At 41.5% G+C, this 24825-nt stretch overlaps 2 protein-coding genes across 4 annotated transcripts in view; one reads left to right on the top strand and one right to left on the bottom strand.

Annotated features, from left to right (window-relative positions):
• LOC135203464 (multiple PDZ domain protein-like) overlaps window positions 1-10355 on the top strand; it is a 658890-nt gene extending 648535 nt beyond the window's left edge. The window contains 1 exon segment of the mRNA XM_064233189.1: window positions 7657-10355. Within this exon segment, the coding sequence (XP_064089259.1) occupies window positions 7657-8101 (445 nt within the window). The 3' untranslated portion in view covers window positions 8102-10355.
• LOC135203735 (uncharacterized) lies at window positions 629-6598 on the bottom strand. Of its 3 annotated transcripts, none has more exons than XM_064233663.1 (3): window positions 6556-6597; window positions 5077-5541; window positions 629-4907 (listed from the first exon to the last, which is right to left on the bottom strand). In XM_064233663.1, the coding sequence occupies exon 3, from the start codon at window positions 4811-4813 to the stop codon at window positions 3833-3835; it is 981 nt and encodes a 326-aa protein (XP_064089733.1). In that variant the 5' UTR covers window positions 4814-4907; window positions 5077-5541; window positions 6556-6597; the 3' UTR covers window positions 629-3832. The 3 variants fall into 3 exon arrangements, with proteins under 3 accessions (XP_064089733.1, XP_064089732.1, XP_064089731.1); XM_064233662.1 differs by having other exon boundaries at window positions 5077-6376; window positions 6556-6590; XM_064233661.1 differs by having other exon boundaries at window positions 5077-6598.
• Window positions 10356-24825: the final 14470 nt, after the last annotated feature.

Raw genomic sequence — 24825 nt, 5'->3', positions numbered from 1 at the left:
AACAGCTTTCTTTGTAAGAGTGAAAGGATTTGTTTGGGCTTTGAATGTGCTTTTCAAATTCTGCATATGACTGCTAGCTAGTAAGCTGACTAAGGTGTCATCATTAATTTGCAAGAGATTTCTAACAATGTCTTAGTGCAGAAGGATGAAATTTTTAAAGTAAAGTATTGTATTTTATGATTCCTGCTTAGAACAAGTGTTGTGTATCTGACAATTGAATGCATGTTTGGTACCAAAGTAATCTGGCTTGCTTAGTACTGCACTAAGCAGGTAAGTATGAAGATTGTGTGTGCAAGATATGTAGCAGTGAATGGGTGAAGCAGTTCTGTCAAGGACCTCTGGGAAGAGACGGTTGTTTTTGTTAGTTTTCCCGGTTCCTCATCATAATTAATATAATTTACAGTTTGCTAGGGGGAGGTCTCATCATCATTGAAGAAGCTTCAAACACTTGAACTTTTAAATGAGTTCAAAGACATGCCATCACTTTTTATTTACATTTTTATTTTATAGATTTAGGGCTAAAATGAAGCTAATCTAAGATTATTTTTAGTTTAGTTTATTTTTCTCAATCAGTCAGTATACACAGGTAGCTTGTTTGATATACACAACTGAATTTTATGGTAGCCGATGATAAGGCAATCATATTCTGATTTTCTTAATACAAACTCCAAAGCTATATTTCACAGGATTACTAGACTGCCTCTGCTGTACTTAACAGGACTGGGTCAAAGTGTGCTTCGGTCCTGTTATATTAACTGGATCACTTTATCAGCTTTGATCAAACTGGAAGAGGATGTCTTTTGGCAGTGGTAGTTTGTCTTGTCACAAAGCTCCCCCAAAAGGCAGTGAAGTAAACCCGGTGTAACCAGAATCAAGGTTTTATTCAGTAAACAATTCCACTACAGTAGTACACTGCAAATAAAAAACACGTTGTTGAACACAGACATAAACATAAATAAACACTTGAGTTAACTAAGAAGGTACATAAATCACACTCCTTATGAAAGACAGTATAACCAAGAATATACACAAAGCATATAACATACAAAGGGGCATCATAAGTAACATATACAAAGAATCAAGCATTGTACCATAATCTGGCGAGTCTACAGCTGTAATACGAGACACATCAGCAAGGAATCACAAAAGTAACAAAAGCTATAGAGACCACTAATATGAAACAGGTTTATTTTTACCACATTCTTCCCTTCTCAGTTAAGTTCACTTGGAGTAATCCTGAAGGTACTTTGGAGGTTGCCTCACTCTCTCTGACCTTTGAAGTGGAGGAGGTGAGGCTACCTGTTGAGGGACTGTACAGGATTCCTGAAGAGTGTCATGCTGAGAAGCAATATCCACATGGGAGAGACCGCGTGCAATCTCCTGAGGAGCATTTGCAACTGACAATTCCTCAGGAACCTCGGACTGAGATACAGGACCCCCAGCATCTGTACTTTCACGGTTGTCACTAGCCATAGGAGCAAGATGTCTTAATGAAACCGTAGTCACCCTACCATCTGGAAGCTTCACATGAGCATACTCGGGGTTCGCCTCTACAGGGGTCGTTCTTGCTGTATCTTACATGGCGTCTCAGGAGAGCAGGCCCTCCTTGAATGAGCCAAGTAGGCAACGATTGGCCAGTGGTGGACCTTCTACTATGCAGGAAAAGACACTCATGAGGTGTACAGTTCGTGGAAGTGCACAACAAGGAGCGTATACAATGGAGAGCATCTGGGAGAACAGTTTCCCACTGAGACACATCAAGGTTCCTTGTCTTAAGGGCTAATGTCAGAGTTTTCCATATAATTTCCATATAACTCCGTTATATTTTTCAGCCTGACCATTCCCTTTAGGGTTATAAGGTGTAGTGCGACTGGTAGCAACACCTTTCTTCATCAGGAAATCCTTCAGCTCTTCAGACATAAAACATGCACCCCTGTCAGTGTGGATGTACGCTGGCATGCCAAACAAAGCAAAAAGTTGCACCAAACAACTGATGACAGTTCTAGTGGTCATATCTGCACAAGGGAAAACAAACGGGAACCTTGAAAATTCATCCACAACAGTGAGGAGGTACTTGTTTCTAGATTGAGAGGGAACTGGGCCTTTGAAATCTAAGTTCAACCTCTCGAAAGGCAGGGTTGCTTTGATCAGTTGTCCTGAGGATTTGATGAATCGAGGTTTGAGTTCTAAACACACTTGGCAAGCGGTGGTAATTTTCCTCACTACTTCTACTGAGTAAGGTAGATTCCGCCCCCGTACAAAATGCATCATGCGAGATATCCCAGGGCGACATAGAATTTCATGAAGTTCTCAGAGTTTATCAGAAGTAGTGGCACCACAGATGCGGGAGAGAGCATCAGCTGGTATGTTTTCTGTTCCTGGACAGTATACTATGTCATAGTGAAAACATGAGAGTTCAACTCGCCACCTTGCTATTTTGTCATTCTTCATTTTACTGTTTGATTTAGAGTCAAACATAAACTTTACACTACATTGGTCAGTGATGAGCTTGAAGTGGTGTCCAATTAAGTAGTGTCTCCACTTCCTCAATGCCTCCACTATGGCATAAGCTTCCTTTTCCACTGAGGAATGTCCTTGTTCACTGCGAGTGAGAGTGCGGGAAAAGAAAGCCACTGGGCGATCATTCTGTGTCAGAGTAGCTGCTATCGCATGATCAGAGGCGTCCGTTTCCACAGTGAAAAGAGAGGAGGGATCAATGGCCATTACCACCGCACTAGCAATGTCTTTCTTCAAGTTCCCGAGAGCTAGCAGTGCTTCAGTGGACAAAGGAAAACCATTGGCTTGTGTGAGAGGGTGGATTTTCTCTGAAAATTTTGGTATCCATCTCGAGTAATGTGCAAGCAATCCCATGGTCATGCGAAGAGAAGCTGCATCTTTAGGGGGTGAAAGATTCCACAGTGGTTGCAAGCGTTCCGGATCGGGTTTGATTTCCCCATCCGTTACTGAATACCCAAGTAATTTAATGGATCTGACTTTGAAGTCACACTTGTTGTGGTTTAGAGTGAGATTGTACTCCTCAGCCACCTTCAAAAACCTCCGTAAATTCTGGTCATGCTCCTCCTCTGTCTCACCACACACAGTAACATTGTCAACATAAGCAAAAGTACCACTTACTTTTTCTTTCTTAAGGATTTCGTCAAGCACACGTTGAAAAGCTGCTACTCCATTTTTCACTCCAAATGGAATGCGACTGAACTCCTAAAGTTTGCCCCCAGCTTCAAATGCAGTGTACAGTCTCTCTCCTTCTCTTATTGCAACCTGATGGTAAGCACTTTTCAGATCTAAGGTACTGAACACCTTGTACCGTGCAATGTTGTTCACCATCTCGTCGATATTTGGCAGGGGGTAGGCATCAAGCTCAGTGAACCTGTTTATGGTACGAAAGTAATCTACAACCATCCTTCTTTTCTGATTCTCCCCTGATGTCACCAGCACTTGAGCCCTCCAAGGAGAATTACTAGGCCTTATTATTCCTTCCGACATCATACGCTCAGTCTCGGCTTCAATGAACTTCTTGTCACTCAAGGAGCATAATCTTGACTTATTAGCCACTGGTTTCCAATCTGGTGTCAGGTTCTTGAAAAGGAAAGGAGGGGTCACCTTAACAACACCTAGTGAACATATCTTCAAGGGAGGTTTTTCTCCTCCAAAATCCATTTCCAGACCAGAATGTTTCCTCAGGAAGTCATGCCCTAGTATCACATCACTACATAAGCTTTGTAACACCTTGAGTTCAACACCGTGATAAGTCTCTCCTTGCAACTCCAAGTCCACAGTGCACAGACCTAAGATGTTTGAGGACAGGGATTCATCAGCCATAGACTTTTCTATGCTCTGGAGACATAGTTAGTTTGTTTAGGTCCACTACATCATGACGCACAAAGCTATCTGAACTCCCAGTATCAATAAGGGCACTGACAGAGCTACCATTAAGCTTGAGAGGTGTTATGGATTTTTCAAGACACTTAGGGGAGGCCCCCACTATTGAAGCTAGCATTGCTGCGGAATGTTTTGGGCTAGAAGAGCCACTCACCTGTTTCACAGAGCGGCACACCCTAGCATAATGCCCTTGCTTCTTACATTTCAAACACACTGCGTCTTTAGCAGGACACTGAGTCCGGGGATGCCGGCTGTTCCCACAAAAAAAACATCGAGCACCAGAAGTAGAAGCAGAAACAGACTCACTGTTATTTTCAGCACTAGATGATTCCTCCTCTCGACTCACTGCTGACACAGCAGCATTGACAGGTTCTGCTGAAGAGTAGGAGGCTGAATGCTTCTGGGCCATTTCCAGAGTGCGGGCCTGTTCATAAGCAGTATTTAGGTTCAGTGTCCTATTCTCCAACAGACGCTGGCGTATTGCACACGAGACCAAACCATTAATGAAGGCATCTCGAACATAACTGTCACACGCTTCCTCCGCAGTTACACTTTTGAATTGGCAGTCCTTAGCAAGTAGCTTCAGTGCCTGCAGGAACTGATCCAGGGACTCACCTGAGTTTTGCCTGCGAGTGGCAAGTAAATGTCTAGCAAATATTTCATTCTTTGGTTTCACGTACAAAGATGTCAGAACCTCTTCAGCCTTCTCATAAGTCTCACACTTAGAAATAAAGTCATACACATTAGGAGCCACATAGTTAGTGAGAAGAACCAGTTTGTCAAGCGTAAGGGTAGTCAGCTGCACTGCTTGAACGAAGTTTGTAAATGTCCTCAGCCAGTGTGTCCACTCCTTGGCGGCCTGGGCAGAGTCAGGGTCCACCTCGAACCGAGGAGGGCGTAGAAGCCGTTCCATGGCGATTGAATTGTTTTACTGAATAAATTGAAGTAAACCCGGTGTAACCAGAATCAAGGTTTTATTCAGTAAACAATTCCACTACAGTAGTACACTGCAAATAAAAAACATGTTGTTGAACACAGATATAAACGTTTGAGTTAACTAAGAAGGTACATAAATCACACTCCTTATGAAAGACAGTATAACTAAGAATATACACAAAGCATATAACATACAAAGGGGCATCATAAGTAACATATACAAAGAATCAAGCATTGTACCATAATCTGGCGAGTCTACAGCTGTAATACGAGACACGTCAGCAAGGAACCACTTAACTGCTTCAGCCTTGACAAAGCAGTAAACTTCCCACCCACTGGATAACTTCAGGGATATTGGAGCTGTAGGTACTGCCTTTTGGGGGAGCTTTGTGACCACCAGAAGTAGGCCATTTGAATTAGCTTTTCCTGAAAGTAAAGCAAAAAATGCATACTTACTATTAGGCACTCAAAAATCCAGAAGCTATGAATCAATACTCAAGTTATAACCAAGGCCAAACAAATCCTCTGACTAAGAGGCCTTGGCTGTATAGAATGTCAGTCTCCATTCCCCAGTTACTTTCAGTGATACTACAGATGGTCAAGTCTTCTAACTCACTGGACAGAAAGTGACCACCTCACACATCTCTGAATGTTGATCAAGAACTTAAATAATTGCTGTAGTTAGAGGGTAGATACAGTACTTCCCTGCAATGAATGAAGCTTTAAAGTACAAGTATTAATCTATAACAGTTTAGTAATAAAGTACATATCTTACAAAGCTATACAAATATAAAAGTTCAAAGAAGTTTCTTTAAACCTTCGAAATCATAGGGAGCTCCCAAACCCCTCAGTTTCCAAGGGTGAAAGTTTTAAATACTGTGACTAGAAGTGGAAGAACAGCAAATCATAATAAAAATCATTGCCAAAATAGATGTCCATATCCCCTGGGTCACTGCAGCTCCATATTTTGTTACCGATCACTCACAGAAGATGCCCAGTAGCTATAAAGATTCCAAATCCTTCTGAGAACTGGTTACTGAGAGATAACTATTCGAATTGGCATCTGCCCTTTGAAATCCAACTTTACTGCAGCTGCATACAATGTTATCAAAGCTTACATTTTCCTGAGCTCTCCTGACCTGTGTGATACAAGATTGTGACTAAGCAAGCACTTACATGATGTGATGAAAACAATCAGATCAACATTACATGCAGATTCCACTAGGACAAATGAATATCCTTACAGTACCAACTTATAAGAAAGGGGATGGGCTAGTATAACGACAAAGACTGCAGGAAGTTTAAGTGCGTGGCTCACCCCACCTACCTGCACTAGAGTTCCTAATAGGTTGCTAGGATTCCAAGTGAAAAACCTAGTATTGTCAGACTAGTTCAACTGGCTGACCACAAAAATGGAGGCAAATTGTGAAGTGTTATCATATGGAACACGAAGTTCTTGGCACTCCAGCAAGGGTTTATGAGAAAGATGGGCCACCACTTGCAATGACTGACCTGCAAGCATACTCTGCACAAGCTAATACTGAAAAAGGGTGAGCAGAAATAAAGGACACAAAATCATACGGCCTGCAAGTTTTAAGAATCGCTTGACAGAGACGTTGAACAGTATAATGAACCAAGATGTCACTAGATTGAGAAGACTGTATATACACTATACAATCATGTGCAAACCAAATCTCAAAGGAAGTACAGTATACATACATTACCAAGGGTTGTGTGAGGAAATTCCAAGGAAGTGAAAGGCCATTACAAATTTCCATTTAACCTCAAATTTGGTGTGGGGAAAGAGATCATAAACTAAAGTAGGTTTGTTTAAAATGTAAAGAAATATGTTTATATTCCTATAATATATAAATCTCCTTATATTTAGTATGTTGCACATAAACAGAACTTAATACCATACTGTACCAACAAAATTACCTGCATCATGCATGGAGCTCATAACACAGGATGTACTTCCTCTTGCTTCATTTTTCAGTCATGTTTTTCTTTTCTGCTCAAGTTCACTGGTGATGTTTCTTCATTTTGCTCTAGGTTCCTGAAATTAATAATCTCCTATAGTTACAATCTGAATGAAGACATTCCACAACAATTATTTCCCCATCTGTAAACAACAATGGCAGTTTTTTCAGCCAAAATTGTATACTCATGCACATGACACAAAGCAAAGAATACTGTCATAATTGACATTACTAATTCAATCCCATTTTCCTTTCTCACAATGAATGCTATGGAAGACTAATACCTTTGTAGTCAGTACAAATTAAATCTTAATATTAACAGTTATGTTTTTAGTTCCAATGAACCACTGCAGAAACTAAAAATTTTCATGATAGGGCCTGTCATCAGTGAGAACACACCTACAAGAATTTGATTTACCTAAAATAAAAATGCAGCTTAATTCCCAAGTTTCCAGTCGAACAAACAAAAAAAATAATGTTAATAACAATTTTGTGTTCCTAAGTGTACTGTTCTGAGTTCAGTTATAACAAGATAACTCTTTAAAAGGTCATTACCAATAACAAAAGTTGAAGTCAACAATTTTGATTGAGGTTAGAAAGTACCATCTAACCTTCATATAAATACTACCACAAAGAAAGGTTACACGTTTAAAAAGATTGTATTCAGAAAACAAAGTTTACAATTTTGTTTATGCTTTGAAAGTACCATAAACCTTTATACGTACAAATACTAGTACCAAAAAAAAAAGCTTATGACGTGTTTAAAGAGACTATTCTGAAAACAAACTTCAGTGATAAAATTGTAATAACCTGAAGTTAATATTCATAAACTTACCTCCAGGAACAGCACGTGGCCAGTGATGATTAGCGACGGATCTCCAGAAGGCATAAGCAGTGCTCCCACAGAGCCCCCTGTACCTACTCCCCGAACACACTTGCCTACCCTAGTCCAGCCCCACCACCACCACCTACCAGTGCAGCAGCAACACCCGTCACAAGAGGTTCAGGAACCTATGGGTATTCGGACAATCGTACTTGAACGACGCGACGACGGTCTAGGCTTCTCCATCGTCGGAGGTTTCGGATCGAACCTGGGCGACCTGCCAATCTACGTGAAGAGCGTGTTTGAGCGTGGGGCAGCCGCCCGTGAAGGATCGCTACGACGAGGGGACCAGATTCTCGAGGTGAACGGGGAGTCCCTCGCCGGACTGACACACGCCGATGCAGTAGCCATCCTGAAAGAAGCCAGGGGTTCAGTTGCGTTAACTATTTTGCCCTCAAAATAAAGACTTGCATAACATTTACTTTTCACAAATTTATTTTTTAAATTTTGGTGTTCTGACTGTTGTGAATGGATAATAATAACAAGGTTTTGCAATATAGTTCTTGTTATAATATGCCAGTGACAAAATGTTATATATTTGTTTTAAGTTAACCTGTCAATTTTCATTTTTGTTTCTTGCAATTCAGTTAGTCTTAGAGGTTTCAGTGTATTTTCATGAAGCGTTATGTACAATGACATTCAATTAGATTTTAAAATATATGTGAGTGAATTTGTTTTTCATTGGAAAATCTGTTGGTGTTTAGAAATGATACATCATCTCACCAGTAGCATGTTTTCCACTGCTACTACTTTCTTGCGTGTGGTCGTAATTCTTAAGTTTGTTTTTAAATCCGCATAATCGAAATACCTTGATTTATTTTGGTGTGCTGATTTTAAGGTGAATTTATTGATTCTGGTAAGGATTATATCATGAAAGTGATGACAAAAAACAGTGAAGTCAAGTTGTATCGTAACAGAATCACGAGAAAGTTTCCAAGTCTCATTTTTGCCTTTGGCCATGGTATATAAAACAAGTAGCAATACAATACTGACGCAAACTACAGGTTGACTCATATCTTGGAAAAGTTGTTGAAAAGGTTTGAGAACGTGCCGTTGAATATCAAGTCACTACTGTACTGTGGTTCTTATTCTGAAAATGCTAAAATTTAAATTGCGTATATCCAGATTCAAGTTAAAAAAGGTTATATGATTTGATACTTTGTACATACGATCATTTACAGTTTGGGTAAATGTGTTAGTGATGCATCCCATTTACAAATTATAGTTTGCTAGATGATTCAGAAAGTTTATTGCATATCAAATTATCATCAGTAAAACATTTAAAGTGCTAGAGTTTTTGTTCTGTCAAACAGATCATGTTTGAATGGTCTTGTTCTGTGCTGGACTGCACTCGATTGCAGAGTGAAGTTAAAATGTCCTACTTGTAACTTTCGTGAAAGAACGTACGTGTACATAAGAAAATCTATGATCAAAATTAATCGTTCTTTCTGTGTAACCTTCTTAAAATGTCACTATTTTATTGCACGAGAACTACTTACATGGGATCCTGTGTATGTATGTACTTTATTGTAATTAATCTTGAAAACTTTTTCCATTGCTTTGTCTCATTCAAGAATGGTTACCACATTAATGTGATCAACTTCCACTTATATGTCACACTATATAAATATATATATAAACAAGACTTTTCTTGGATGTAAATGTTGAAACTACTTTCGGGCACATCAATTCTCGCTTTGAGTTTCACTTAAACCATTCAAAGTATGGTTTGTTCGACAAAGCAAACCTCTGGCCCTTAAACCATTGATTTCTAATAGTGCACTAATCCATAGGGTCTGCCGTTCATGTTGTTGACTGCTTGATTACAGAAACCTTGTGAATCCAAACGTCTTGTTAAGGATTTTCTGTTTGTAAGGTATTGTTTATCTACATTTTGGAAGATTATATGATAACTTTAAGGATTCTATATACGTTTGGATTGACCAGGCTTCCGCACATGTTACATTGTTACGAATTTGACCTCTTCCTTCTGAAAACAATAATTTCGTAGGATTATATTATTCAGTCTAGATTAGGGAAGCAATTTTTAAGTATTGTCAGATGTCAAAACAATGCTGATGATGCTTTTCATAGGTTAAGCATTATTAGGGCATTATTTTATAAAGATTATTAAAAAAAATAAAAGTTCTTTTAAGTCAAGGACTTCAGTACTGTGCAATAAGGGACTAAGCCTTATTTGTTAGTTGATATACATAGTCCCTGTGAGTATTGCAGTTCCGATACCGTTTGTAGATACATGCTGGAATATTATCGACAGAGGTTTGTTGAATGAAGAAATATATATATATAAAAACCTTGTAACTTGTAATACTGCCATGCTTTGTCTTCTGTAGGAATAAAGGGTTGGCATCCAACGTTAACTGATCGTACGGCCTCATTGGTGCAGCTAGCACCCGTCACATGCCACAAGCAAGGGGCCAGTTTATCTTAGCATAATATAATTTTTTTTATTAACGGTGAAAAAAGGAAGATGACATCTCTGCATTTTCAGCAGTGTGTGCAAATATCTTTGGAAACATGTTAGGAAAATATCCCAATGTTTACTGGCATTGTCATTAAAGCACTTAACAAGCTCATTATAGACATCTTTATATCTATGCAATAAGGCAGTACTATGAAGTAAAAAAATCTCTTATTGCGTTTGTTTTATTTGACCACACCTAATGATAACCTTATGATAAAAGTGTCTGTTTATCATTCACTATCCCACTGCAATTTTAAACTGACAGGTTTGTCATCTGAATTGCCAATAGTCTTCCAAAAATCAGTGACAGCTAACATTACCCCCAACTTCTAGACCTCTCATTCTAACTTCTCCAAATGTATAATGTAAAAAAACAGCAGGTTAACTAATGTTGATTACAGAAGAGTGAAACTGCTACAAAGGTGAGCAGAGTTTATGAATAATGTCCATGGTAAACAGCACTAAACTTGCACTTTTTGATGCAACTGGCCATAATAAGGAAACTATGCATTATCAATACTATCACTAAAAAATTGGGACCAAACAAGTATAAGAGCACAATTCAGAAGAGTAAAATGAGAAGTAAAATAAAACTATGAAAGAAAAAATATAGATAACCGAAGAAATGAGACTAAAGTAGTCTGCCCAACAAGTAATGCACTGGCAGCTAGTTTTAGCTAATGAAGTTCCAACAACTGAATGCCAGGATGTGCATGATCATTGCATACTTTGGTCACAAAGAAACAAATCTAGAAAACTGCTATTGAACCTCAAAAAATGACAAGAAAAGGTAGTTAAGAACTACTGCATCACATCCTCAAAGATAACTTGCCTGGATCTTAGAAAATATTAGGCAAATATGACTATAACTGGGAAGCACAAACACTTTGCTAGTGCACCACTAAACACTGGAGGAGACAACACCACCAACAAGAAGGATTAATATTTAAACAAAAATAACCAGAAGACTGTATATGCTCTGTAACACTAAGAAAACAAAAGTAAAAAAAAATACTGGGGTTGTTATTACAGTAATAAACTATGGGAAAATATTAAGAATAAACAGATATATACTTTAATCAGTAGGGTGCCCTACAGGCGATAACTCACGAAGCTTCAAGTTAAACCATCAGAGGGTTACCATCATTTTAATGTGAATTTATATTATTTTAAAAATGTAAGGTTTTATCTGGCAAAGGAATTTTTCTTCTATCTTCAATAGCATTTGAATAGCTTTAGGGACGGGCCATGCCAGCCACCAGAAACTAGCCCATTTCCAGTAAGACTTTGCTTTGTTCGTAATCATTAAAATAATGGTTTCATGAGACAATTAAAAGTAGTACAGGAGCAAATTCATCCTTCGCTCAGCTGCTGACGTCTCCTGAGTTCAGGTGTATCCATACTTGGGTTTTAGTTGGCTGACTCAGTCCAACGTGTTTTCAGCTGAAGACTTACAAGGACTTAACAGTAAACATAGTTTTCAATATCTTTAATGAAGACAGATGTGTACAGTTCACACATAAATAAAACAATAAATGAACAAGATATAGCCACTAAGGATACAGCTGATTTGCATCTTTAAGAATGAAACATTATAGGTCAGGAAAATTAAGAGGTAGAGAATTCCAAATCTTGGAAGCATAAAGAATGAAAGTCACTCTACTAGGTTTACTGATTTCTGGGGTAAATAGAGGAAGTAATATTGCAGATAAGCCTGCAAAGATGGATAAGTTATATCTTAGTTTAACCAGACCACCGAGCTGATTGACAGCTCTCCCAGGGCTGGCCCAAAGGATTAGAAATTTCTAAGAGGCTAGGAACCAATTGGTTACTTAGCAACAGGACCTACGGCTTATTGTGGGATCCAAACCACATCGAGAAATTAATTTCTTTCGCCAGAAATAAATTCCTCCAATTCCTTGTTGGCAGAGCGAGGAATCGAACCAGGACACTGAGATCGGTAGTTGAGCACGTAACCAATTCATCCAACGAGGAGCACGCAAAGAGGTATAACTCCAAAAGGTAGAGAATGCTACATGGCAAGGGTTTGCAAAACTATGACTTACTATTAATATATACCAAAAATAGTCCTCAAAATAATATATATAGCTTAACTCAAACCAACATCCTCGTTGAATGTGTGGTTTTTGCGCTCGGCTGCTAATCCGGTGGTCCGAAGTTCGATTCTCGGCTCAGTCAACGTGGAATAAGAGGAATTTATTTCTGGTGACAGAAATTCATTTCTTGATATAATGTGTTCGGATCCCACAATAAGCTATAGGTCCTGTTGCTAGGTGATCAATTGGTTCCAAGCCACGTAAAAATATCTAATCCTTTGGGCCAGCCATAGGAGAACTGTTAATCAGCTCAGTGGTCTGGTAAAAGTAAGATATACTTAACTTTTTCTACCTCAAACCATCATTTCTTAAAATACATAACACTTCTCTAGTTCTAAAAAGTAGATTCTTTCTTTACTTGTACTATGAAACTTAGAAGCAGAGGCAGGTTGTCACAAACAAAAATGATAAAGGACTCAAATTTTATGAGTTTTCTCTGCAGATTCCTTGTTGGCAGAGCAAGGAATCGAACCAGGACACTGAGATTGGTAGTTGAGAACGTAACCAATTCATCCAAGGAACACGCAAAGAGGGATACTAACTCAATAAGGTAGAGAATGCTACATGGCAAGGGTTTGCAAAACTATGACTTACTATTTCTATATATCAAAAACAGCCCTCAAAATAATACATATAGCTTAACTCAAACCAACGTCCTTGTTGGATGAGTGGTTTTTGCATTCGGCTGCCAATCCGGTGGTCCGAAGTTCGATTCTCGGCTCGGCCAACGTGGAATAAGAGGAATTTATTTCTGGTGATAGAAATTAATTTCTCGATATGATGTAGTTCAGATCCCACAATAAGCTATAGGTCCTGTTGCTAGGTGATCAACTGGTTCCTATCCACGTAAAAATATCTAATCCTTCGGGCCAGCCCTGGGAGAGCTGTTAATCAGCTCGGTGATCTGGTAAAAGTAAGATACATTTAACTTTTTTTTACTCAAACCATCCCTTCCTAAAATACATAACACTTCTGTAGTTCTTTCTTTACTTGTACTATGAAACTTAAAAGCAGAGGCAGGTTGTCACACACAAATGATATAGGAATCCAAATTTTATGAGTTTTCTCTGAAGACAAAAAATTACCAATCTTGAGTAAAAAGGAGAAAAGTATATGAAATGACTTTACATCAGTTATAACGTAATATAGAGTGACTTGTTGACAAAAACTTTGAGGGTTTTCATGAATAAAACCTCAACAAGCAACTATGCAGTACAGTGGAACCTCTACATATGAGCAGAGACAAAGATTTTTTTGCCTCTGCGTACGAAAATAATTCAGGTTGCGAAAGGGTGTATGTACTGTATACCGAAATTCACCCAGGCCACCGAGAACAATTTTAAAACTCGCGCGCCGCCAACTGAGTAGACTCGACACCATCCTCCCGCTCTCCCATTGGTTCCTGATGCTAGTCACTGCCGTAAGATCCTGCTCTCCTATAGGTCAGCATCTCTCCCATCGTGCCTTTACGTAAAGGCGTCCTTCGACCATTTCGTCGCATCAGCATTATCATACACATGGAATTAGTTCGTTCACATAGATTTTGTTTGTTAACGTAAATTCGTGTTAGTGATTCTGCTTTCTTTGTAGTAAGTTACTTTATTGTGTAGTGTGTGAACTTAACGCTCTTACGCCGATTGGACGTATTAAACGTCAAGATAAATTGTCTCCCGGGTGCCGATTGGACGTATTAAACGTTGACATAAAGTTATTTTAAAAATTCACGGAAAAATACTTATAGGCCTACCAGCCAAAAACTTTTGAATCACGCGCCTTGGGGGGTGCTGGGAGCTTACAGATCAAGGCGTTGTTTTGTTTACAATCGTTACGCAGGCGCGCAAGCGTGAATTTCTTTTTTATCACACCAAAAGTATCAGTGACATCTCGGAAATTATTTCGTCACTTTGACATAATTTTTGCACCATTTTAAATTAGCCATTACATGGAGTATTTTATATGAAAATGTGCGCAATTTCATGAAGAATACAACAAAAAATACTCATGATTGTAGCTTTTATCAGTTTTGAAATAGTATTTTCATATAAATAACGATAAGTGCCAAAATTTCAACCTTCGGTCAACTTTGACTCTACCGAAATGGTCGAAAAACGCAATTGTAAGCTAAAACTCTTATATTCTAGTAATATTCAATCATTTACTTTCATTTTGCAACAAATTGGAAGTCTCTAGCACAATATTTCGATTTATGGTGAATTTATTAAAAAAACTTTCCTTATGTCTGCGTATTAACTCTTCCGATAAATTTTTTTGTGCGATTGTCGTAATGTTTGCACCATTCTAAATTTGCCGTTACATAAAGTTTTATATATGGAAATGTGCGCAATTTCATGCACAATACAACTAAAAACAACCCATGGTTGTAGCTTTTATCAGTTTTGAAATATTTTCATATAAATAAGGATAAGTGCCAAAATTTCAACCTTCGGTAAACTTTGACTCTACCGAAATGGTCGAAAAACGCAATTGTAAGCTAAAACTCTTATATTCTAGTAATATTCAATCATTTACCTTCATTTTGCAACAAATTGGAAGTCTCTAGCACAATATTTCGATTTATGGTGAATTTATGAAAAAAAAAAAAATTTTCCTTACGTCCGCACGGTAAGTCTTCCGAAAAAATATGATAATGTTATGATACAATAAAGTTTGTTTTTACTTACCTGGCAGATATATATATAGCTGTATTCTCCGAAGTCCGACAGAATTTCAAAACTTACAACACACGCAGTGGTCGGCCAGGTGGTTAGTACCCATTCCCGCCGCTGGGAGGCGGGTATCAGGAACCATTCCCATTTTCTATTCAGATTTTCTATTATCACTGTCTCCTGAGGGGAGGTGGGTGGGCACTTTGATTATATATATCTGCCAGGTAAGTATGAACAAACTTTATTGTATCATAACAATATCATTTTGTTCATGAAGCTTACCTGTCAGATATATATATAGCTGAATCCCACCTTTGGAGGTAGGGAGAGACAGAATAGGATTTAGGAAACATATACATGCAGATGATTGAGATCTTGGTTCCATACCTGTTAGCATAGCCGACTTCATGATTACTGTCACTCAAGTCGGCTTTTGCTTTACTAGAGTCTCCAGCAAGGTAGTGACCTGTATAGCTGGTGAGTTCTAGATGATCTGTCAACGGGAGCGTGACCACAATGTGACTAGACCATATTGACCATACTATGAGGGCTAAGAAGTAAAATATATATCACCACCTGACCAACCTAGCCAAAGTTAAGGATGTTTAACTAAAGCTAAGAATTGAGAAATCCGCCACTGGCGGCCGACCCAACAACTATAATTAACAGCTCTTCCTAACCATTTTCTACAGGATAGGATGAGTGGTACTTCTTGCCCCCAAGATTGTGTCAGCGGACACGTATGGCCCTAGCAAGCAGCAGATCTTATTTGTCGTCTTCACATCTCGCAGGTAGTGTGAAGCGAACACAGAGTTGCTTCGCTAAAATGCGGCACTCAGTATGTTACTGAGTGCCATGCTCTATTGAAATGCCTCCGAGGCCGCGCCCTTACCTCGTGAGCATTCAGTTTAAAAGATTTCAAATCCTTGTCCAAACATGACGACTGAGCCTCTTTGTAAGAGCTCTTTAAAAAAACGCCAGGGCGTTCTTTGACATGGGCAAGTCTGGTCTTTTTACGGAACACCGCAGATTGTCCGAAGGACCTCGACTTCCTTTAGTCTTATCTAGATAAAACTTGAGAGCCCTGACAGGGCACAGGACTCTCTCTGGCTCTTGCCCAATAATTTGTGCCATCCCCTTGATATCCAAGTTTCTGGGCCAAGGGTTAAACGGGTTTTCATTCTTAGCCAAGAACGAAGGTCTTAGAGAACACACCGCATTATGTCTCTAAAGCCAATATGTCTGCTGATGGCTTAAACCTCACTAACCCTCTTTGCCGTAGCTAGAGCGGTTAGAAAGATTAGCCTTTCTGGTCACGTGCTTCAAGTTTGCAGAAAGGAGAGGTTCGAAAGGCTTCGACATCAGGAACTTCCAGACTAAGTCTAAGTTCAATGTCAGAAGCTTCGATTTAGACAGTTTCGAGACTTCAAAAGACCTCAAAGATCGTGAAGGGCTTTGTTCGACAGATCCAAACCTCTGAGTCCAAAGACCGTCGACTACATACTTCTGTATCCTCTAATAGTCGAGACTGCCAGCTTATCCACATTCCTCATACGGAAAGGGAAGACAGCAATCTAATTCACAGAGGTCGAGGTGGAGGAACAGCCATTCTTCCTGCACCATCTCCAGAAAACGGCCCACTCCGCTTGGTACACTGCAAGAAAGGAAGCTCTTCTAGCCTTGGCAATTGTACTTGCCACTGATTTGAAAAGCCTCCCGCTCTGGTCAACTTCTCGATAGTCTGAACGCAGTCAGACTCAGAGCGGAGAGGTTTTGTAGTACCTCTCGAAGTGGGGCTGTAAGAGAAGATCGACTCTCTCGGGAAGGGTCCTTGGAAAGTGTGCTAGGAAGGACATGACCTCTGTGAACCAGTCGCTCGACGCCGCAAATTCTCTTATTACTTACTCCTAAGAGTTTGAATAGGGGAAAAGAAACTAAACATCCATCCCCGTCCAAACCCATAGGATGGCGTCTATTGTTACCGCTCCCGGATCGTGAAAAAAGGGGAGCAGTCTAGAGGAAGCCTCTTCGTCTTCAACATTGCGAAGAGATCTATCAAAGAACGCCCGTAAAGTCTCCACAACTCTCGACATACTTCTAAGTGAAGAGTCCACTCGGACGTCAGTAGTTGCTACCGTCGATCGAGAAGATCTGCACAGACGTTCTGCAATCCTGTAATGAACCTCTTGAGGATTGGTATGTTCCGTGCCTGTTCTCACCACAGGCTCTCTCTCGTTAACTCGAACAGGGACCGAGAGAGTGTTTCTCGATACTTCTTGCGATATGCGAGAGCTGTGGAATTGTCAGAGTTGACCTAGACCACTCGGTCAACAACTCGTTCTTAGAAGAACTGGAGAGCCAACCTCATTGCTTCCAATTCTTTGAGATTATGTGTCAGGACATCTGTTTCCCTCTCCAGATGCCCGGCACCTTCTCGCTATCACCTTAGGTGATCGTTGACCGACTGAGAAATGTTCAGAATCACTTCCATATCTTCGATGTTATTTCAGTTTTCCGGTAGGAAAAACTGGAGAGGTCTGAATTACAGTCTCTTCAGGGAAACAAACTTCTCCAGCGAGGAAATGGTCCCCAGCAGACTCATCCATTCCCTCACCGAGCGTGTTTCCTTCCCCAATAAGGCTGCGCTTTGCCTAAGCAGGTGTGCATTATCATCATAGCGCTATGCCTCGGTAGACTCGTACAGAATTCTGTTACAGTGCGGTAAACAGAACCGAAAAGTCTAAGAGATCTCTGTTGAAAAATTTCGCAAAGCGAAGGCGATGTTCATTCATGCATGCGAGAATTCCCTTCAACCCAAGGCAAAAGTCCGTGATTGTAGGGCAGAGATACGGTTATTCAGTCAATCCCGCAGGAGAGAGAGACGTTACCGACAGCGCATGGTAGACAACCAGCTGGAACTGAGCTGGCTCTACAGCAGTGTTGCCACTGGATCCGCATATGAATTCCGTCTGGATAAAAGCAAAATATATTTGTTTAGCCTAGATAACTATGCGGAAATTTTTTCCGTTCCGGACAGAGTAGGACGGAAATCGGAAAATGAAATGATGGTGCTCGCACCGTGGGTTTATTTTTCCGTCATAACCTCAAGAATTCCGCATTTTGGCAACGCTGCTCTACAGTGACAGCAGTCTTCTTTCGCCGTCTCGCACTATTCTGCCTAGGTTGCCAGCTATTCCATTCTACGAAGGGATATGTTTGATACCATCATCAAGCAGAAAGAAACTCTCAAGCAGGTACATTTAGGCGAAACAGATTTTGCTAAATACAGAAGCTGAGCTGGTGTTGTCGTAATAATACCTACAATAACTAAAAGGGAAACTGGAAACTCCTGGAGGGTTGCCGGGAGTACCGATTAAATGTAATTAGAATAAAAGTCCTCTCGGTCGCCATCCGTAGGGGTAACTACGGTATGCGTATATAACTTGAACCATACAATCGCTTAATAGCAATATGACGCGAATGTAAAATACGTAGAGTATTTTGGCCACTTGGACAGCTATCTCCTTACTACATTCTTTCTTTGACGAGGAAGAGAGGGAACGGAGATCGACTGTCTTCGTCCTCTTAGCCAAGAGAACGAATTAGTATTAGCCGCAGGAGAGCCTCAAGTGAGAACCGAGAACCGAAGAGGACAACTCAAGCTTCTATGTTATCGGACCAAAGGCTTCATGGATATAGTCTACATGTCTTTTTCCCCGACGAGCCTCAGCGAGGTAATAACCAATGAATGAGAGTTCTTCTGAATGTTGTCAATAAGAGCTTATCCGATTACGCGATCGAATGTTATTGGGATCTTTGTCAATGAGAACTAACCCATTTACGTGACAAAGAGTTTAATATTTTGTCAATGGGAGCTTACCCACTTACCTGACAAAACGTTTAGTATCTTGTCAATGGGGGGAACCCCACAGATATGACAAAAGGTAATCTAGGAATTTTTAGCATATAGTCTTCCTGATTCCCGTAGAAATCGAGGAAGGGGCAGGATTCCTGCTCAGAGACTGGGCTTACGGCAGGTAGGACCCGAAGGTTCCCCTTAGGCAGCGCCTTCCTGATCGCAGAAGAGGCGTTTTATGACACCAAAATCTGCTAAAATTTACTAGACTCTCCTTCTAGATGCCATATCATCAGAACCAACCTGACTATCATGCAGGTTGGATAGTTATTCGAGAGAAAGAGAGTCAGGTCCCCGAGACTGCAGGTCCAGGACTCCGAAACACCAACCTAGGAGTTAAAAAAGGGATTTTGACGTAAGGAAAAATCTATTTCTGGGCGATTGGTTCGTGTCGCCAGCGAAATATCCTTTAATCCATTATTTCTAAGGTAAATGTACTAACACATACCAGAGAATAAATAAAATAAAGAAAAGGTCAGTACTACTGACTCGCTCACCCTCCAAGAGGGTGTCGGTATGAACACTATGGCGAGTGAGACCACTACCACGAACCACTTGCCAATAGAAATCTCCTACTACAAAACCCCCACTAGAGGGGAGCCGACCCACAGAGTGGGCAGCAACTACTACTACTCCATCCCATTGCTGCCGACTGCTGCGCCTCTGGTGGCCATCCTGAAGTTAGCAGACAATCTTGAGCGCTGGGATGGGTAGGGTGGGATTTCGCTGGCGACACGAACCAATCGCCAGAAATAGATTTTTCCTTACGTCAAAATCCCTTTCTGGGCTCAGTTCGTGTCGCTGCGCGAAATCGTACCAGAGAAATAGCACAAGATTGTAAAGAAACAAATAAAACAGATAAAAAAGGTCAACATAAAATAAAGAAAATATGCTAAGAAATATACATATACACAATGATACAGAATAGAAATATTAATTAAAATTAACTTAAGGTTAATCTTAAAATACTTAAAATTAACTTAAATTTAACATATATGTACAGGGCTTACATGGAATATATGTTGAGCTTAACATCTGTGTATAGTTAATATGTACAAAGTAATAAAGCAATTATAATAATAAATTGAATTAGAACAAACTTCGATAATAATATAATAAAGAAATGTATATGACTTAGTATACAAAACCCGTAACCATTGTAAATAAGATGTGTCACCTAGCATAAAAATAAGGGACCACATCATAGAGATCATTATATACAATCAATTGTGAGTGACCCTAGCAAAAAAATAAGGGGCACCCACTGTACCATCATAAGAGCAGCTAAGACTCAAGGTAAACGTAGATGAACATGGTAGGTATAGACAAACTGTTGGGTGAGATAGGTAAAAGAAAGGAGAACTGATCTTCTACTAAGATTTAAGCAGGTAGTCGGGGAAACTATGTTACCCGCCGCAACTGCTGAAAATTTCAGAGCTTCCAAGGACTTTAAGTAATGACGCTTAAATACTGTCGGCGATTTCCATCCAGTATACTTCTTTAAATCATCGAAATTCATGTGTTGGAAATAGTTAATTGAGGTGGCAACTGCCCTGACATCATGTGCTTTAGGGAAGGAATCAGGGTTGGCTTGCTTAATAAAGTACAGGATCTGTTGCCTGATACCTTTAGTAGATAAAGTACCACCTTTTTCTCTCATAAAGAGAGGACCCGAAGAGGATGAGGATGTCCTGGACAGAAAGGCTCGTAAGGTCGATACTGGACAAAGAGAAATATCTTGTGGAAGGGGTACAACCTTCCACGGTTCCCACCTCATCAAAGGATCCTCATTCTTTGCTATAAAACTACGTTCCGGAGAAAGTAGAACTTCCCCTGTGGGAAGAAATTCTATATGATTCGGATCTCTGGATAACGCCGACAGTTCTGAAATTCTAGCTCCTGAAGCCAAGCTTAATAAAAATAGAGTTTTTCTTAAGAGCATTATAAATGAACATGTCGTATTATCTGTTTCTGAAGCCAGCTTTAGAACATCATTTAAGAACCACGATACTGACGTAGGCCTCACTGAAGGTCTAAGTCTAGCACAAGCCTTGGGAATAGACGAAAAGTAAGAGTCTGTCAAGTCTATGCTGAACCCGAGTTGAAAAATCTTTTTCAAGGCCGACTTGTTTGTCGTAATAGTGCTAGCTGCTAAGCCTTTTTCAAATAAAGATCTGAAAAAGGATATAGCTGAATGATTGTCATGATTCTAATATCTGATTCTCTCAGGAAGGTTGCCAACTTTTTGACTGCAGCATCATACTGTCTCAAAGTTGAATCTCTCTTATCAGATTCCAAGAAAAGAATATTTCGAGGATCAATATTCGCGTCTCTTTTAGCCGCAAACTTCATGAAGTCCATAAAGTTAGGGTTTTGAGAATTCCTGAGGAAGAAGAACACAGTCTTCGTTTGTATAACTGGGAGAGCCTGGGATTGGGAATTCGAAGAGGACGAAGACCCAGTTCCAGAATGAGAGGGTACCAAAATTGCTCTTCGGCCAGTCTGGGGCTACTAGAGCTACTTGACCCTTGAACGTTCTGAGTTGTTCAGTACCTTCAGGAGAAGATTCACTGGAGGAAAGACATAAATCTTCTCCCAGTTGTTCCAGTCTATGGACAGGGCGTCCGTGGCATAGGCCAGAGGGTCCAGGTTGGGGGCCACATAACATGGGAGTTTGTGGTTCGCTTGGGATGCGAATAGATCCACTTGTAGACCTGGAACCCTCCGGAGAATCCATTGGAACGAACTGTTGTCCAGTGACCATTCAGACTCCAGAGGAACTGACCGGGATAGAGCATCTGCTATGACGTTTCTCACTCCAGCTATATGGGTGGAGGAGAGGTGCCAACTGAACTTGTCCGCCAGGGAGAAGATGGCTACCATGACATGATTCAGATGTCGTGACTTGGAGCCTCCCCTGTTTACACAATGGACTACCACTGCGCTGTCTAAAACTAGCTTTATGTGGGAGTTCTTTGGCGGACGTAACCTTTTTAGAGTCAAGAACACTGCCATTGCTTCTAGTACATTTATGTGAAGCTGGCGGAACTGGGGTGACCAGGTTCCTTGAACCTTCTTGAACTGAGAATATCCTCCCCAGCCGCTTAATGAAGCGTCCGTGTGGATGGTAATCCCCGGAGGAGGAAACTGAAGGGGCGGTACTGATATTGACAGGTTTTTCTTGACTTATTGCCCAACGGGCGCAGACGGAATTCCGCAGAATCTGTGGCGGACTGAGTTAACTTGTCCCGGACCTGACATTTGCTCGTGAGCGCCAGATTCTGGTTAGGTCTTTCAGTTTGGCTTTCATCAAGATGTGTCACTGATGCAAATTGGAGTGAACCCAGGATTCTTTCCTGGCTTCTCCTTGAAGCAAGTTTGTGTCCTAGAAATTGCTTTACTGACTTCGCTATTTCTTTTCTCTTGGCTGATGGAATCGACAGAGTATGGGAGGATAGATTCCATTGAATGCCCAGCCACTGAAAGTTTGACTCCGGAGTGAGTCTTGACTTTGTCCTGTTTATCTTGAACCCTAGATATTCCAGAACTGGATTACTTTCAGTGTGGCTTTGCGACATTCCTCGACTGTTGGAGCCCTTAAATTAACCAATCATCGAGATACGCTACTACCATGATCCCCTGCGCCGCCCTCAGTTGTTGGACGACCACTTCCGCCAACTTCGTGAACACCCTGGGTGCCACGTTCAGACCGAAGGGAACTACCTTGAAGGAGAATGCTTGATCTCCTATCTTGAAGCCCAGATAAGGGCGAAAGTGTCTTGCAATAGGATATGATAGTATGCGTCTGTAAGATCGATAGAGGTGGTGACGGCCCCACGGGGAAGTAAGGTCCGCACCTGCGAGATGGTGAGCATTTTGAACTTGTCGCAGCGAATGGCCAAGTTTTAACGGGATAAGTCTAAGATTACCTTCTTTTTTGTGAGCCTTTCTTTGGAACGCTGAACAAGCGCCCTTGAAATTTTAATCTGTTGACTCTCGCTATGCTCCTTTCTGAAGGAGGTCCTCCGCATACTCCGTCAATTCTTTTGATGGAAGTTGAAGGAAAGGTCTGGGTGGGGGCGGATTCGCAACCCAACTCCAACCCAGGCCTTTCGACACAATGCTTGTGCCCATTTGCTGAATCCCCACCGGTGCCGGAAGAGAAACAGCCTCCCTCCTACCTTCAAGTTCTCATTGCTGTTGGTAACCTCCGCGGCCTCCCCGGAAGTGTTTTCCCCTATTAAGGGACCTTCCTGATCCTCTCTGACGAAAGGATCGCTTACCTCTGCCTCCCCTACCCGAGCGGTCATAATGCTGAAAGGCCTGGCCTTCGAACACTTGGTTGAAGGCTGGGGAGACAGCGTAAGAGGTGGAAGGTTGAGGCTGGGGGGAATCACGTAGATAGGCTGTGATTGAGCCTTGGAGGTAGAGGGTTGGGCCGCCTGCACCAACGGAACAGCCGAAACAGGCTGGGCGAAGCGTTGTTGTTTCTTTTGGTAAGGCTGGAAACGTCTGGGTTTCCTCTGAGCCTTACCCCTTGCTGCTTGGTCTTGGCGTCTCTTTGCAGTGAGACCCCAACGATCCTTAAGGCTTTGGTTAAGCCTTGTAGCTTCCGCCTGGACCTCCTTTACCATTGCATCGGGGAAGAGGTCTGCTCCCCAGATGTTTGATGAAAGCAACTTATTCGGTTCATGCCGAATAGTTGCTTCCTGGAGGACATGCTTCCGACAGTTCGTTCTGGCTGTGGCGAACTCAAACATGTCAGACTGAACCGTTTGTGTCAGTGACTTGGTGAGAAGCTTAAAGAGTGGCTCGGAACCGTAAGAAATGGTAGCCACTTCCGTCATGGCCATGGTGTTAATAGACCTGGCTAGCCTAGTCTTGGCCTCAAACTCCGCCTGAATGAGGCTGTCAGGAAGTCTAGGCAGCTTCTCACCAAACTGATCCATAGCACAGTCTGGTTTGAGTTTGCCCGCCGAAAAAGTGTTGGGCAGATCTTCCCACAATTCTCCGAGTGAGGGAAGCAAAGGAGATGTGGGGTCTGCTTCCTTTAGCTGTGGTAACGACTCCCCCTTCTGGGCCGCTGGGATAGTGACCGTAGCTATTTTGGTAAGGAAGGGAAGCGGAGTTCCCTCTTCCATTGTGAAAATGGTGAAGGGACTCTTAAAAGGTTGAATCTTCGTGTTTGAACAATCCATGTCCTCTAAACACTGAGCCATTCTCTTTGAGCCTGGTCACGTGAGTAGAGGACTGTCTCTTTAGGGACCTTGTCATCTCTAGTCATGGCTGCGTCAGTGAGTCTGGCGTAGCCAATGAACGGTGGCTGTAGACCCTCCGGGTAGAACTCGAAGTCCTCAATCCTTCGAGTACCACACTCCGGAATTGAAATAAGCCCGTCCTGGAAGGGGGCGTATGACGCCACCCTCCAGGGGTTATTCATAGAGAACGGAGGCAGAGAGTCATGAGGTGGAAGCTGAGCCATACCTGTGCCGAAAGGTGGGGGAGTAGCTAGAGGAGCCTGGCTAAGTTCGGCGATGATGTTATCCTGGGAGGTGATCCTGTCGGACAACCGGGAGAACATCTGCTCCATACTGTTTTTGAGAGAACCGACCAAATCCCCCATGTGTTGCAACAGACCAGAATTGGGATCCAAAGCCGGAGCTGCTGCGGAGGTGGTTGGGTAACTCTGAACAGGTACCAAGGGGAGAGGAGAAACGGCTGACTCCGCCGGAGTATGTGGTCTCTCCTTGGAAGACCTGCTCCTTGAGGATTTGGAGCCGGACCCAGAAGCTCTAGACCTCTCTGCTCCGGGGTTCGTAGCCGGAGACTTGCGAGATGTTGACGCCGACGAAGTCTTTTTGGACGACGACGACGTCTTGCTCGGGGTTTTCACAACCGTCTGTCCCTTGACCTTAGGTCTTACGGAAGCATCAGGAGAAGTAT

The sequence above is a fragment of the Macrobrachium nipponense genome, chromosome 36 (genome assembly GCF_015104395.2).
Source record: "Macrobrachium nipponense isolate FS-2020 chromosome 36, ASM1510439v2, whole genome shotgun sequence".
NCBI lineage: Eukaryota > Metazoa > Arthropoda > Malacostraca > Decapoda > Palaemonidae > Macrobrachium > Macrobrachium nipponense.
This window is presented reverse-complemented; position numbering and strand designations above follow the sequence as displayed.

What these genes read in the sequence shown, in the direction of transcription:
- LOC135203735 (XM_064233661.1), bottom strand. Translation starts at nt 4,813, where the DNA reads ATGGAACGGCTTCTACGCCCTCCTCGGTTCGAGGTGGACCCTGACTCT.